Source organism: Pocillopora verrucosa, chromosome 4 (genome assembly GCF_036669915.1).
Source record: "Pocillopora verrucosa isolate sample1 chromosome 4, ASM3666991v2, whole genome shotgun sequence".
Taxonomy (NCBI): domain Eukaryota; kingdom Metazoa; phylum Cnidaria; class Anthozoa; order Scleractinia; family Pocilloporidae; genus Pocillopora; species Pocillopora verrucosa.
This window is the reverse complement of record NC_089315.1, coordinates 9,201,698-9,217,355: the sequence shown is the minus strand read 5'-3', so window position 1 is coordinate 9,217,355 and position 15,658 is coordinate 9,201,698. Positions and strand designations below refer to the sequence as shown.

Below are 15,658 nucleotides of genomic sequence, written 5' to 3'. Positions count from 1 at the left end.
ACAAAAGTCTTAGCGTACTCCTCTAACGTCTTCAGCTCGTTCGTTCTCAATTTGGCTTGGTCTGCTTACAACCTCGGTGAGTTAGTTGACATCCGATGTCAAGGCTTTATTTAATTCGCTATTATCTTAATGAGGTCTCTCCCGTCTTGGTTCTTTAACCCTTTACACCCTAAGGTCAGTATGCATATTCTCCATACTGTTCTAAGTACATTTTTTAAGGTACTGACGAGGAGAATTTGTCTGACAATCAAGAGCATCTTTAGTTGGTGATCGTTTGTTCCACTCTTGTGACCTTTATGTGTGATTCAAGGCTGATATTATAAGGAGAAATTAGATTATACTCACTCTTACGGGTCAAAGGGTAGTCTGCAAATGTTTTACTTCGCTACGACCATAAGTTGGTTCACTAATACTCAGGTCTGTTCGCTAACGGCTTCGTTTGATTCGCCAACGATTCAGGTTGGCTCGCTAACGTGAATGATGTTGTTCACAATTCATTAACGTCATTGCGAAATAAGTGGGCATCTCTTGTTGTCATTTAGAAAGGATGTCGTGAGATTTCGAGCGTTTGTGGTGGGAGTTGTTGTGGTGGAAACTGAACGTATACGACATGCTTTAACTTGACAGGCACTTGACTCGATTTGCATCAGGCTCATCGTGGCTTGCGGGAAAATGTGTAAACAACCTCGAACAGAGTCAGAAGTAACGATTTTCCCAGAAATGTTTTTTCGGGGAGACGCTGTAACCATCAACTTGGCGATACTTCAAATCGATTTAATTCAAGAGTCGAGATAAAAATTCCCAATCGTATTATTAATATTCAACAACTTTTGCACGCGAATTAATCGACCCTTGTTGAAAGATATCACCTTTCCCATTCGGAATATTGACAGCCCGGCGGTCGCTGATTATCGAGTATGAAAGAACAGTCAGCTTTGGGTCTTTCCTCATGAGTCAACTAATTTCCTATTCTCTAACTCGTCTCAAGTACGAAGAGAACCTTATAAATTCATTTACATTTAACACAGCTTTGCAGCAGGCGAACGAGTTCGTATGTGTCGAGTTAATAACACACCGTTGGTCATTTCCATGTTATGAAATTATTTCTTTGAACGAGACAAAAAAACGGTTTCCTTGTAGTAATTTTTTATCAACAGACATGCAGTTTTTGGATTTTTAACAACTACTCTTTATATCGCATACACGTAATTTTGTTACATACAGAGTCTCGTGTAAAATAAAACTTATTTCAGGCTTAAAGAGACAAAAAGTATTGTCAGCAGGTGTGTTTTTTTTCGCATCCGGCTAAAATTTATAATCATCTTTCAAAAAAACTCTCCAAATTATAGACTAAAAAAATCAAAATAATAGCTTCAAAAGATAAAATAATAAACTTTGGCCGTTCTTAAAACAGTTCATATTCCTCGGGTATTCCAAACCTGTCTTTGTTCCAGATCACTTTGAGTATGATCAGGCAGCCGTAGCAGAAAGTGACGAAAGCGATTGCAAGTGCGATGATCGAGTCTAACCACCATGTTGAATGCATTTCGCTGTAAATAATCGTGCTTACAATCAAACCCAGGGCCATAGCGGCACCGCAGGCTGAGTCTATTGCATCGATCCTCAAAGCAACGCTCTGCAGCTTATCAGCGATACGATATTTCAACCAGAAAAAGGCAGAATAACACAGAAACCCGACCACGGAGATCGAAAGAAGAGCGAGTGTGTTTCTCGGTTCCATGTCGCTGACAAGGAACTCAACCGCTCGCGTACACATCACCAGCGCAGAAAGTATGAAACATGCAGCTATTACCACACAAGCTTTTCGTTCTTTGCCTGGACCTAAGACACCATTAACTCCTTGGTAAAAACGCCAAACTATCACTCCAGATGATACAACCCCGAGCATAGCGTCGAAAGCGATCGCGAACGCCGCGGAACTTTCAGAAATGCCTGAACTTACGAACGACGCGATGCTAAGCATGAGTGTAACATACATCGAGGCGAAGGATACGGATAGTGCCGCGCGGCGCCAGCGTTGCTTTTCTTGCGCCGACAATCGGACTTTCTGTTTTCCTGTTTCATCGTCGTAAGGGGATACGCACGGAAAAGTTCCAAAATCTTCCTGAGGTTTCGTAGGCTCCGCTGTAAGCTTGACTGGCGACGCTTCATGTCCCAGCATTGGTGTATTCATGACAATGTTGCTTTCTTCCTGTGCACTGTCCATGTCTAATCTTGAATTAATCGAGAAATTTTGTGGTTGTTGTCTGCTTTAAATTGATAGAAGTATTTTTATTTCTTTCAACTGACGTTTTTCCAAATGGCTCACAACGTCCTACGGATAGAAAGCCTTTCAATTCCCCTCTTTCGACCTTTGATGTTTTATATCGTTGAATACAATCTTCTTAAATCCGTTTGAACAAGATTTTCCATGAATTATACGCATTTACAGTTGTCATTAAGGCTTTACAGTTCCATGTTCCATCAAACGAAGATTTACTTCGAGAACGGCACCAAGAAATCCGGAAAACTCAGAGTTCCTTACCTTTTTAAAACAATAAAAAATACAAAAGCTGTCGTTTTTTTGGAATAAAAAAATCAATTTCAGAGACAAGAAACTTCATATAAGAGTTAACTTATCAGCTCACCACGATATGTTTACCGCTTGAGATGAAATATTGATGCCCACGACGTTAGAAATAGTTACCTCAGTTAAAAAGTAAGCGATGTCGGTAGAAAATGAGTCCGATATAAAGACAAACGATCTTCAAGAACGTTAGGTCTTCACGGTACCGATATTTCCTTAATTCGCTTTCTTAGTTCTCACAGAGTGTAAATGAAAAGCGAATTCATTTAAGAATAAAATCATTTATGTCAAATTGAGGAAGAGAGAATCTAATAAACAGATGTTCTGAAAGAATCTTATTGGAGGATTATATGTTTTGCTACTCATCGAGTACAATATTCGACCAATCAGAAGAAATTTCACCGGAATTAAGGTGACTATAAATGATTTATTTTCTGCTGCCCACGATATCCTTTCAGTGTCTGAAAAAAGAAAAAAAAAAGAAATTCAGAATTAAATGGCAATTTATTTCTTTTTGTGAACTGTAAGTCGTGATAATCTTCGTGTGACCGTAAAAGTTGTGTGGGCTTAGCAAAAACATTAAGAAAAAGAGTCAACGTCTACAAAGATAGGAAAATAAAGGAACAAGAATATGTTATTTTGAGATTGGTAACGTAAATTATTACGGAGATATAAGGCACTTTTTGAGGCTTTTTCTTAAATCAAAAACTGTTTTATACAGTAAGTAGGATTAGTCCACTCAGACGCTGTGCTTCACACGGAGTTATTTTGAGGCTGCTTCAGTACAAGGTATTGAAAAAATAGTTTTCTGCGATACACTTTTGCTCTTAATTTTCCAGTTTGAAAATGGGAATATTCAAAACCAGTGTCTATATTTTTTAAGAAAAAACCGAGTTTTCAATTCAGTCATTTTCCCTCATCCTTGTTTTTTTGTTTTGTTTTTGTTTTGTTTTTTTGACTTTACCTTCGTACTTCTATTTTGCTGGTCTACCGGAAGCCAAATGTTATACGAAGCTAATTTATCGGAGATTTAACAAGATCTGTATTTCAATATGTTTGAATAAACTTTATTGAAAACTGTAATCACCTAGCAAGAGATGATCATTCTCCAGTCCAACCTGATTTTTAGCAATTTCAGGAGTTGAGCCTCATTTGAGGGCTTCTTGACGCAAAACAATCGCTATCATTCTTAAGTTGAACATATCACAAGTATATCTTGTCTTAATCATAGTGTCAGTGTAGCGACAATTTTATTTTATTACTATGGCGTTGAGCAGAGGACCTGAGTCGTTTCTTGTTCCGTCAGAAATCGCCGTAGAGGCTCTGTGGCGTTTGTGTGAGTCCAAATGTTCCAATTTTTAGGCTTCTAGTACTAGTTAAAAAGAGTGTCAAAACACTGTTTTCGGAGGAGATGAAAATCTCCACAGGCTTTTTAAATGTCTCCAACATAGACAACCGCACATCATGCAGTCAATTTTGACGTGATATAAGCATGAAAATCGTATAGAGATATAAAGACTGCCAAATGTTTTCCCTACGAGCGCTGGAACACGATTAAAGCTGATTTTCAATGTCGGAAGAATCCCAGATCGTCGGGATTTCACTGTTTCCTGGCGACATATCGTAAAAATCGGGAGCGTTTCTATTTTTTCGACACTTTCCAGGTTCATACGATGGTCGGCGTTAATGGGAGATGATTGAAAACTCTTATTTTTGCTTAGTTCTTTTAATGAAATTTAATGAGAAAAAAATGCGGTTGTTGTTTCACTCTGCCTGGTGACGATCAACAACTGGAGAAATGTCTGTGTTGTAATGTTATCCAAATCCACGCTGCGGAACCTTTTGTTTATTCCCGCAATAGATACAGGTAGTTGGATAGAAAAGCTTAAGTACGTTGAAGATAGTCTAAAGAGATTCTCTTAAAATGCTAGGCCTACAAGATCATATTGAAATATATTAGTTTCCTTGTAATTTCAGTATTTCTGGGAATTGCACCGCGTTCGCCCCCTATCGAGTTCGCCCCCACCTTATGCCGTGTTCGCCCCCACACTTTTCGAGTTCGACCCCATCAAGTCGAGTTCGCCCCTTGATCGAAAAGTGTGGGGGCGAACACGGTATAAGGTAGGGGCGAACTCGAAGGGGCAAACTCGATAGGGGGCGAAAGCGGCGGATACCATTTCTGGAAACAGCAAATGGTTCCCGTATGTGTAAACCCGCATTCTTTCCAAAGAAAACTGAAGTTTGGACAACCTGGGCGAATGTTATCATCGGAGCCAAATGAGGAGCTCTCCGTCAGTCCGCTGTTTTGGTCAAAAGAAAACGGTTGGTTTTCTTTCCTGCGTTGTTAATTGGCTGCAAGACTCAAGCAGCGTAAGTAATTTGTCATTGTTATATACCTAGACTTTCACGTAACAAAACGAGCACTGCGATTGGTGGATTCTTTGTCACGTGTCCCTGTTCAAATTCAAATGTATCCCGACCGCAATACAGTTGCAGCTGTTGTTGCCCTCGCGCCGAATACAACAGCATTTTTTTTTTTTTTGTAAAGTCACGAAAAATTTCAAGTGCGTGTTGGCTGTCCTTAATTTAAGATGGTAAAGTTTTGACGATAGGTACCATAACTTTGTCTAAATAGCTGGAAATAAGTTGGGTGGGGCAACTGCAGGCAGAAACGATGGGTCGACCTGGGTTGTTAGGTTTGTGGATTTTAGGTAAAAAGTAAAAGCACGAGGTTGTAGGAGTGATGATGGTGAGATTTTTTGCAGTAGCCGGCAATTCTTGTTTAGCTATATAGTCGTTAAGCGTGTTTTTGACAATGTTTTGGTTGATGAAAGTGAGATCTTTGTAAATTTTTCCATAAAAGGAGGTGTCAGAAAGTTGCCGTAAAGCTCCTTTTTGGTAGAGGTCGGCCCGCCAAACTCCAAAAGTTTTAATGATGACGTCATCTATGCGTCTGTCCTCCAATAGATCATGAGCGAGACCCAATCAGAATGCGTACATAGCTGAGCTTATTATATAAAAACCTAGATTCACTCTAGTTACTTGTTGTCTTCATCTTCGCATCCATCACACGTCAAGAATTCCATACCTTTTTCACAGTTTCTCAGACTTCGTCGTTTAGGTAGTGATAACTCTGATTTTTCCGAAAAATCAGAGGCAATGTGCCAGTTTTTCGATAAACGTGGCTATCCCGTTTCTGTCGTTCAAGCAGGCCACCACCGTGCCCGACAAATTGATCGACAGTCAGTACTACAAAGAAGGATAACACTGACCGCATTCCATTCACTCTCACATTTCATTTGTGAGGCGTGAGTAGTCCAGTGGTCAGTGTGCTTAAGCAAGACGCTTCACTCACATTACTTCGTCTTCTCGGATAGGATGTAAAACCGTAGGCCCCGTCTCCTGCAGGGTTGGGTGTCCTATTGTTATGCACCTGTACTTGTAATTGTACATTAGTTAAATAAATAAATAAAATTTCACCCTCACAACCACGCAGTTAAATCTATCATTCTTAAAAACTTTAAATTACTCCAAAACGATTCAGAGACTGGTACTATCTTAGAAATAAATAGAAATAAATAAATACTTATTCGGCGCAAATATCTATATGAATATATTCAGATGCGCCGAAAATATCGGGACCCAAGAGATCCATTAAGATCACTGATCACTCTACACGTACCTCCGCCAATGTCATTTATTGCATATCTTGCACTTTTTGCAAGAAGTTATACATTGGCGAAACAGGAAGAAGACAAGGTGACCGATTCTGAGAACACCTTCGCGACGTAGAAGGAAATGACAAGGGCGCATCCAAACCAGCCGCTAGACACTTAAATCTCCCTAATCATTCTAAACAACATATGGCAATTTGCGGCCTTTCCTTACATCTGGGCAGTTCGGAAAGCCGCAAAACGCTAGGACAAAAATTTATCTTCCAAATCGGCGCTCTTAATTCCCACGGTATCAACGAGCCGTTTTCATTCAACTAATTTATTCTTGTTTTCTTGTCACCATATTCCCAACAATAGCGTAGCTCCATTTCTTGCATATAAACCCACACACAACCCACAATAGGCCATTGTACAGTTGTGCACTTAGTTGCCAAGCCTTTGATTTGGAGTGAGGCTGAAGGTGACCCTGTTGTGATAGAGACCAGTATCTAGTTAGCATGATAACAAAGTAATTTGCATTTGAAAAGCAGCAAGGTTTGTATCATAACAAGGCCACCCTTAGCCTCATTCCTGTTCAAAGGCTTGGCAACCAAGCACACAACTGTAAAATGGACTATTCCTCTAATCGCTCTGACGAAGGGCTAACGCTCGAAACGTCAGCCTTTTAACTCTTTACGGTGGCCAATTTACGTTTTCAACCCAGTTTTCAGCACTAAATCACCTGCTTTACTCTTCCACCGACGCAGCACCACAGTTTCTTTAGAAATTTACCCTCTTTATTCATTTGTCGTTTCAACATTAGTTTGTGCAGTCTGTTTAAGGTCTCACCCCTGCATCTCGACTTGTCATCGATTTGAGCGTAAAAGCTACGTTTTCAAACGTTCTTACACTTGCATTTTACGCTGAACGTATCTAACATATCCTTTGAAGAAGATGCAAATTGGAAAGAAAAATAGAATGAAAAAGAAAAGTGAAGAAAAAGAGAGACAAAAAAAGTGTTTATGTGACCCTGTACCCGAAGATCGACTCGAGACAAGAAAATACAAACGAACATGAAAGCGATCTTCGCAATAATGAACACTACTTAGGTAACAGTGAAAATAAGGCCTGAAAAAAACTCAGACCTGTACGGAATTTGAATCAAAAGACAATATACCAATTGCACTCAGCATTCATTCTGATAATACGAAAAATTGTAAAATTTGTCCGACGCTGAGGGGCCAAGAACCTTTCGCGTAAAGACAGCCTTTCATTAGCAGGAGCCGCCACAATTTCGGAGTCTAAGGGCCGGTTATAAAACATAGTTTAGCTGCTGTTCAACAAAATCACGTTCTAAGCCATCTTCAATTTGGCAAAACCTCTTATCTGAACATTTGTTTTGTCCACAGTTGTTAGAGGGCTGGAAGTGAATAGTGGAAATTTATCTAGTTAATCCAACTCTTTTTCACAGAATGCCTTAGGCCCAATGCTTGAGTGCATCGCGGTTTGGGTTAGACCTCGAGTAAATGAACGTCCTCAATTTCTCATGGAAAAGAATTACATCCTAAATTCGAGAAGCCGCTTAATGCGTAAACCACACGAGTCGAGTTTTTCATGTATTAACCCGTTTATTCACCCATCAGTATTATCTTTTATTTTAAGACGCTATGGATGTACCTCAAAATTATTTCCTCCTGTTCGGGACCTGTACTTCAATTTTCTTTGCTTGAGAGGCTCCGAGAGAGACTAAGCACAAGAAGTACGTGAAAACGAGGGCCGACAATTTATTTTTCTTTATTTTACTTTATTTTCCATCTAATAATATACATGGAAAAATTACTCAGTTTTGATTGGTTATAACAAATGCAGTTTTCAGGTAATTCAGTGCAGAAGAGAGTTAATTCAGTGCAGAAGAGGGTTAATTCAGTGCAAAGAAAGAAACAAATCAGACATTCTGATCGGTCAATGATCAAAGAAACTCGCAGATAGCCAATCAAATGCGAGCCTTGGATGTCGCAACAAAATTTGAAAATTTGGGAGCGAAACAATGGCCGGCGTTTTAAGTAGGTTTTCTTTCGCCACCGCAGCTGAAAAACAGCTTAAACAACGAAAACATTGTAAAAATCACTGCTTTTTGGTTGTCCGTTTGGAAAAAGTGGTGTTTAGAGAGGGGAATTGCCGAGGAAATCGAAAATTACGAGCCGACCCAGCTTAACACTTTGCTCGAGCGATCCAACGCCGAAATTTAAGACAAACATGGTTAAACCTAGGAAACGACGATTCCATTTCATCGAAAGTGATTCGGACACAGACTGAACAATTCCTTGAACTGTTGAACCGGACTTTGAACTTTTTTGCACCTTAAAGATGTGAAGATATCATTGCATATTATTGTTTTGATCGTACGCAGTTGTTTTGACCGAACACACGGTTTGAATGAATTATTTTTTGCACTTGATGCGCGCGCTTTGCTTATGTTTAATTATGATAGACCATCTCGTATTTTTCCATGTATATTATTAACAAGTAATCACATGGTTTTTCTCGTGCAATTTGGAAGAAACAAGCACTAGCACATGTTAATTTTTTCAAAGACCACAAATTGCACTCGCCCTACGGGCTCGTGCAATTTTGTTAGTCTTTGAAAAAATTTACTCGTGCTTATTTATTCCTTATCAATAAAGGGCAAAATTACTGAGCGCTGATTGGTTGAGAGAGAGGGCATTTTTTTCTTAATCGAGGGCATTTTTAGTAATCAAGAGAGGGCATGATTACCTGTTAATGATTGGCTAATCCGTTGCATTGCTAATCCGTTGCTTCCCAGATAAAAATAGACTGCGCGCGTGATTTTCCTTCGTATAAATTTTGCCCTTTATTGATAAACAAGTAATCCCATGAGACCTCGTACTATTAAGGATTAATTGCACTTGAGTTTTCAAAATTTTCCAAATTGCCCTCGTCGCTTCGCGACTCGGGCAATTTTGGAAAATTTTGAAAACTCTCGTGCAATTAATCCTTAATAGTACTTGGCCTCATGTGATTACCTATACAAATTGCACTCGAAATCAAGTGATTACCTATACAAAACATTTAACAGTTTGAAATTGATAATCCTTCTTATATAATGTAACATTTCACACGAAAAAGTTTTAATTCTGGTTCAAGAGAAATGATCGATCATTTTTCCCCGAAATTTTACTGGGCGTAAGACTCAAGCTGCGTAATTTAGTTTAGATCCGTCGGAAAATTTAAAGTGAAGTCGTTCCGTTCTGATCTCTGGTTATGTTAATTTTAGAGTCGTTTTAAAGGCGCTGGAAGGTGCCGGTAGTTGTTGAAATCTGTTGAGAGGGGTCTGTTTTTCGTTGGTAAACCTACTTTTAAAGTCAGTCGTTAAAAGTATCAAATATTTGTTCGTGATCTGACAGTTAGGTTGCATGTCTCACACTTGTTATAAGCTGGCAAACATCAATTAATGGATCTTTTTTAAAAAAACGTTGTTTATCTTTCCATTACCTACCGTTTGCGTTCAAAAGACGTCGATCAAAGGCACATTTGTGCTATAGTATGACGCATACAGTAGCACTTCCTCGATGACAAACACTACTGCAGTGTGTCACATTTAAGACGGTAACTATAAGTGAACAAAATACTGAACTCTGAGAATGTCGGCAGTATTGAACACAATAGTGAACGGAACACAGTTTCCGTTGCAGTTCGAATCCTTTAGCTGAAAATGTTGGAAAGACGCTCGCTTACTAAGTTCTACTTGTTTTTGCACTAACAGAAAATTCTCTCATCGTAATAATCGGTCTATAAGACAAACGCAATGAGAAAGTTTTTTTACTACTTTATCGTGAACATGGCTATGTCCGACATGCTGTCTTCAATTTTCGTATTTCCACAGATTTTAACGGAGTTGTATTCTGACTAATGACCGATCAATGGTGCTATTGGTCAGTTCTTTGCAAGTTTGTTCCATTTGCATCCGATGTTTCCGTGACCATTTCAATGCAGAGCCAGGTTCTGATGGCAGTAGATCGATTCGGAGCAGTGGTACACCCCCGTCATAACCCACTCATCAGTTCACAACTTTGCATCCTCATTCTCGCCACTTGGATCACGGCCAGAGCTGCCAATCAGCCATAAACTTGTTGAACATCCCGATGGGGTCAACTGTCTCTGGGAAGGCTCTTATGTAGAAACGTATGCTGTAATTGTGTCTTTTTTTTTCCTTATCTACCGCTCTATACTCTATCATTTTCTTTAAGCTCAAGTCACAGAAAATGCCCATCTTTAAATATTTTCTTTTTTAAAATTATTTTTTGCCTACATCAAATATTTGCGAGTGGTACTATGGTATTTGCTCTAAGAAACATGTGTATTGGGAAAAAATTTAAAAGGCCCGGAAAATTAGAAAGTGATTTTTAATGTGTGTAAAATATTGACTCTCCCAGGACGAAGGAAAGCAAACCAAAGTCACATCCAGCTTGTTACCAGATCGATTCGGGTCAATATTTGGTCACCACTTGTTCCGTCAAAGGTTCTTTAAAATTATTTTTATATCTGAAGTAGGAGGAAAAGTGAAAAGGAGCATCATAAAGCATTTTAATGATAATTGATAAATTCATATAAATAGCATACAGATTTCAATTTTCTTCGCACTTACAGAATACCTGGAGACGAAACGAGGTCGATAACTGTGATTAGATATTTATCTTTAGGTTCCATTTTAACGTCAGCACTTCTTAAAAGCTTGTTGCGCAACTGGAAGAGTAAATGATGTTCCGAAAGGTCTCTTATATTCGGAGGCGCTAGTGATATCGTAAACAAACAGTGATGTTATTCAGGTGCTATTGACCCAAACAAAAGTGCTGCTAACAATGGGAATATAGGAGACAACTTATTCACTCAATAGATATTAAAGAGTCTTTAATGTCTTATAAAAGATAGAGAAAACTACTAGAGTTTTCGCCGAACACTTTGCGTAGGCAACAATTGATGAGATAGATTCTTAGCCAAGAAAAAGGTAATTTAAAAAAAAGGAAAACAAACGCCTTGGTGGGCTAACTAATTTGCACATACTTTCTGTTTCCCACCGCTCCTAGGCACCTGAGTGAAACTGCTATGTTTTTGTTCAAAGCAGAGAGCAATTAAGTGAAAAGTTAGAATTTATTCATATTTCCATCTCTTCTCTCCTTTTTTTTTTGATTACTTGTAATGTCTAAAGCTCCGTGGGCGAAGTGTGATACTGCAATAATTGAATATTCTCTTTAAGTTTCATGTACTGACAGTCTGACGAGACATTAAAATTTTAAAATGGGTTAAGGAATATTTTAATTGCATTCAGCATAAATTAGACCTATCCTTGCAAAGAATCATTGATCGAGCCAATAGATTAAGCCCAATGATTCAGGATAAAACGAGTGTATCTACATGATACACTTGCAAAACAGACCAAAAAAATGCTGACAGCACCGTGTTACTAAATTCGTTCAGACGATGGATAAATCCACTTCTTCAACAAAAGAGGAGTTTGGAAATAGCCCCGGCGCCAAAATCAACTACGAGCAACAATCATTACTAAAAACCGATGGGGCTGATGACAAAAAAAGTGGGGAACTTCCATATGAGAAGTTGGAAAAATGGCGCAAAACGACCATTGTAATTTGCCTTCTCTCAATCGTCTTCACGGTTATGCTCGGGTTTGGCGCATTTGCAGTTTCAGAAATATCCGACAGCTCTTCGGCGTTCGCGGTGGCTTTGGACGCAATACTGGCCGTTACTTCTTCTGCGTCTGTTATATGGCGGTTTTATTACGGAATAAACGGCGAGGGAAAAACTCAGCGAGAATGGAAGGCTTGTAACATCATCGCTGTGTGTTTTATCGTTTCGGGAGCGCTGGTCGCTGGGCGAGCGATAGTTAGTATCGTGTTGGACGAGGAACCACGGAAACCTTCAGTTTTAATAATCATGTCAGTAGTAAGCTGTGTGGGGTATTTTTTCCTCTTCTGTATTAAACTGTGTCTGGCGAGGAAATTAGACAGTTCTGCTTTGGTTGCGGATTCTATCGATGCCCTCAGTGGCGCGGGAATGTCGGTGGGTGTGATTCTTAGCACGTTAGTTTTGGAGTTGAGTAGTTCAGCCTGGTTGATAGACCCAGCCACGGCCATCTTCATTGCGATTTTAACACTCATTTACGGAATTGAAATTCTGACCAAGGTTGCGCGAGAAAAGAAACGAGTAAACGAACTGAAAAAAAGCCGAACAAGAACTACAAGAGGGTAATGACATCTCAAATGGAGAGGAGGAAATGGACGGGAAGTAAAAGATAGCAATTAGAACGGATACAACAAGTTCTAGAAATATTTAGGATTTTAATATTTTACTTCCTCAAGATATCGGTGAACCAACAGCATTTCTGTTAGTCTTTAATAGCATATTTTCGCCGCTTGCAGTGAAGATGTCTTAAAATTTCCGCATTGGGTGATGCTGGGCAACTTTATCAAAAAAGGTGTTAATTTTTTTATATTCATGAAGGTTATTTTTCATTTTACCATTGTAACTGACGTTTAATTTGACCTTTATGGCAGAAGATAATCCTCTTTTGAAAAGGGAACTGAACTTTTTTATCACTTGTGTCAAGAATTATCCAATACTATCACGAAGAGGCACGGAAGCCACACTTTGCCTAGCTGGTAGAATCTCTCACTGAAAGACAATAATAATTTTGCTGTGTCGCTAAGATGCCAAGATGTTAAATGTTTGTGTGTACATCAGTCACACTCCTAAGCCATTTCTAAGGTCATCATGTTTAATGACAAAAAGAGGAAGGTTTAAAATGTTAAGCCAAAATGTGCATATTACTGGCAGCTTTTTAGCAAATTTTTCTTTGCTTATCATAAAAGGAAAGAAAAACTATCATTCCATCGATAACCATGGATTCAATCAATGTTTGCAAAAATTCAGTTTTGAGTTGAAATTCAAAATTTTTTCTTTTAAAATTAACAGTTTTTTGACTATTTCCACGGCTTACAGGGAAATGTTATTCATACTGGATCAAAGAATATTCAGTAAATGTAATTGGCTATAAATGTCTTCTTTGTCATTTTTCAATTTTGTTAAAATTGGTTTAAGGGAGAAAATAATGCCGTGCTTAAGTGTATATGAGAGATTTTTGAAATTACTGCCCACATTCCTTTCACATCAAGGAATTCTGCCATTCTTTGAGACAGTAAACTGATCTGGGAGGAACATGCTCAACAATTCTTCATTAAGTCTTTAGTTTCTGTAAATGCTTCAAGGACAGTTAAACTCTAACTCAATATTACTAGTTACCAATTCACGCAGCAGAAACCGGGAAAGTTGCGGCACGGTTAAATCAACAACAGGCTCCGTCAGCTAAATTTCTCTTTCCCCTATCTTGCTTTGGATCGCTGGTTACTAATAAAATATTTGGAGGCTACTGTAAGGCGACTCATTAAAACTACTGCAGAGGGACAAAGAAGTAAAGTCACTTAGATCTGAGGAACGAAACCATCGATAACTCATTGGAAAATGTTGCTAAGAGGGTGACGCAACACTGTGCATGTCAAGTTATGCTTAAGTTTTGCTTCTGACAGTTACGTGATGCAGAAGTGTCGCATGGTTTCAGTTTTATCGTGCTAAAACAGGATGAGAACTTGGTAAGTTTTCAACACAAAATAGTATTTTTTCCGTTTTGTCTTCAGGCAAGACTTCAACTCTCACAATAATTACCTCCTTCCTATCAATTACTCCTTATTACTTTGTTGTTACAGGCTTTGTTCAAGTATTGGGTGACGTCACGGCTGTACATGCTATGGACTTTGGACTCGCGATAAGAGTGTAATGATCGTCATTCGTGGACGGTGGTTTGAAGTTAGCGTTTTTTTTTAAATTATGAATTACAAGTCGAATTGAAAACCGTTGATGGTGGAATTAACCTTTTTCAATGCAGGGATAAGATTATTATTTAGCTAAGTAACAGTTCAAGTCCTAAACTACTGTGGAGATGCAAAAAAAACCAAACAAACAAACAATAACTTAACGAAACCATTTCTATTGGTGAAACATTTTACATGATGATAAATTCACTTCCTTTGAGATACTTTCAATAATGAATGTACAATATCAATGAACCTGCCCTGCTGAAGCTCCTCGGTGTTACTTGAAAACCAATTTTTAAATACTGGCCTTCAGTAACACTATTTTTAGCTTTGTTATTGTTTTATGAAAAATTAACAATTTTCGCGATAGAAAAATGGATTTACGATTGATCGAAAATATAGAATTTTTTAAAAAAATTTCTTTAACTTATATACTTAACTTTTTGGACAGCTTTATATCCTATCATTTTACAATTGTGCACCCTTATTATTTAGCTGCCTTGCTCGGACGAAGACGATTCTGAAAAAAAGAGAAGTTTATCGATCAATAAGGGGAACTTTAACACAAGTGCATCTAACTGAAAGAACATTGCCAAAGAAAACTGCTAGATTTGAATTGATTAGAGATTAAAGTACAGTCTGATCTTCGCTAAAACTCTAAAATTCCTCCCGTGTTAAAGTTCTGGACTGAAGTAGAAAGTGAGACCTTTTTATTTTGAGAGAATTTTAACATATCCTGCTCTTTGAAGAGCAGAGATTTTGCTAATGCTGACTATCACATGCGTGATTGTCATCTTATGTTTGAATCGTTCATTTGTTTAGCTTGCACCCATCCAAGCCCTTATGTTTCTATTGATCCCTCCACGAAATCAAGTCTTCCCTTTCTGCAGCAGCCATGGTAACTGACCTCTAATTTTCCCCTGGCACCGGATAAGACCTTCTGTGAGACGGATACTAGAAACAAATTAAAAATTACAAATTAAAACTTTTACTGTGAAAGTAATTTTAAAACGGAGGAAAAAAACAGGATGCTTTCGATTTAAGAATGGAAATATTAAAGTATGGTATTATCACTCCATCAAAATTCGTTTTTACTTTTGGTTACACGACCACGGATAATTTCTCTTTGCTGATGCTCCACAAATCTCAAATGAGACATCATCGCTATATTATGAAGGGGATTTAATATGGAGGAACTCTAAAGGAAATGGTAAATATCTCTATCGACCAGTATTAAATTTATCGTATACTTGATCAACATACCGACTTTTATGTTTAATTAAGTTTTTTTTAAAGATTTATCTTTTTTTCTGTAACTTGACAGCAAGCACTCATCATCTACCTCTAATCAAAGCTGTTTATGAAGGTTTAAAACGCTTTGATCCTATTTCTTCAACTCTTACTGGGTTTAAAAAACTTCAGTTATAAGTAATACCCTCCAATCAATCAAAGAAACGAAAGTCTTGCTTTTCAACCGATCAAGCTACCAATTAGAAACAGGACATTCTCTCACG

At 38.2% G+C, this 15,658-nt stretch overlaps 1 protein-coding gene, 1 long non-coding RNA gene and 1 pseudogene across 3 annotated transcripts; 1 reads left to right on the top strand and 2 right to left on the bottom strand.

Moving 5' to 3' along the window:
* Window positions 1-116: 116 nt before the first annotated feature.
* LOC131795678 (transmembrane protein 163a) lies at window positions 117-2,846 on the bottom strand. 2 transcript variants are annotated; one of them, XM_059113271.2, is made up of 2 exons: window positions 2,649-2,846; window positions 117-2,545 (listed from the first exon to the last, which is right to left on the bottom strand). In XM_059113271.2, the coding sequence occupies exon 2, from the start codon at window positions 2,225-2,227 to the stop codon at window positions 1,406-1,408; it is 822 nt and encodes a 273-aa protein (XP_058969254.2). In that variant the 5' UTR covers window positions 2,228-2,545; window positions 2,649-2,846; the 3' UTR covers window positions 117-1,405. The 2 variants fall into 2 exon arrangements, with proteins under 2 accessions (XP_058969254.2, XP_058969256.2); XM_059113273.2 differs by having other exon boundaries at window positions 2,708-2,846.
* An 8,776-nt stretch (window positions 2,847-11,622) lies between these two features.
* LOC136280619 (transmembrane protein 163a-like) lies at window positions 11,623-14,143 on the top strand (annotated as a pseudogene).
* Window positions 12,632-15,100, bottom strand: LOC136280620 (uncharacterized). Its single transcript, XR_010717416.1, has 3 exons — window positions 15,052-15,100; window positions 13,576-14,664; window positions 12,632-12,948 (listed from the first exon to the last, which is right to left on the bottom strand). It is a non-coding gene; the product is annotated as an uncharacterized lncRNA (long non-coding RNA).
* Window positions 15,101-15,658: the final 558 nt, after the last annotated feature.

Coding starts and splice junctions, on each gene's coding strand:
- LOC131795678 (XM_059113271.2), bottom strand. CDS start 2,227: ATGGACAGTGCACAGGAAGAAAGCAACATTGTCATGAATACACCAATG.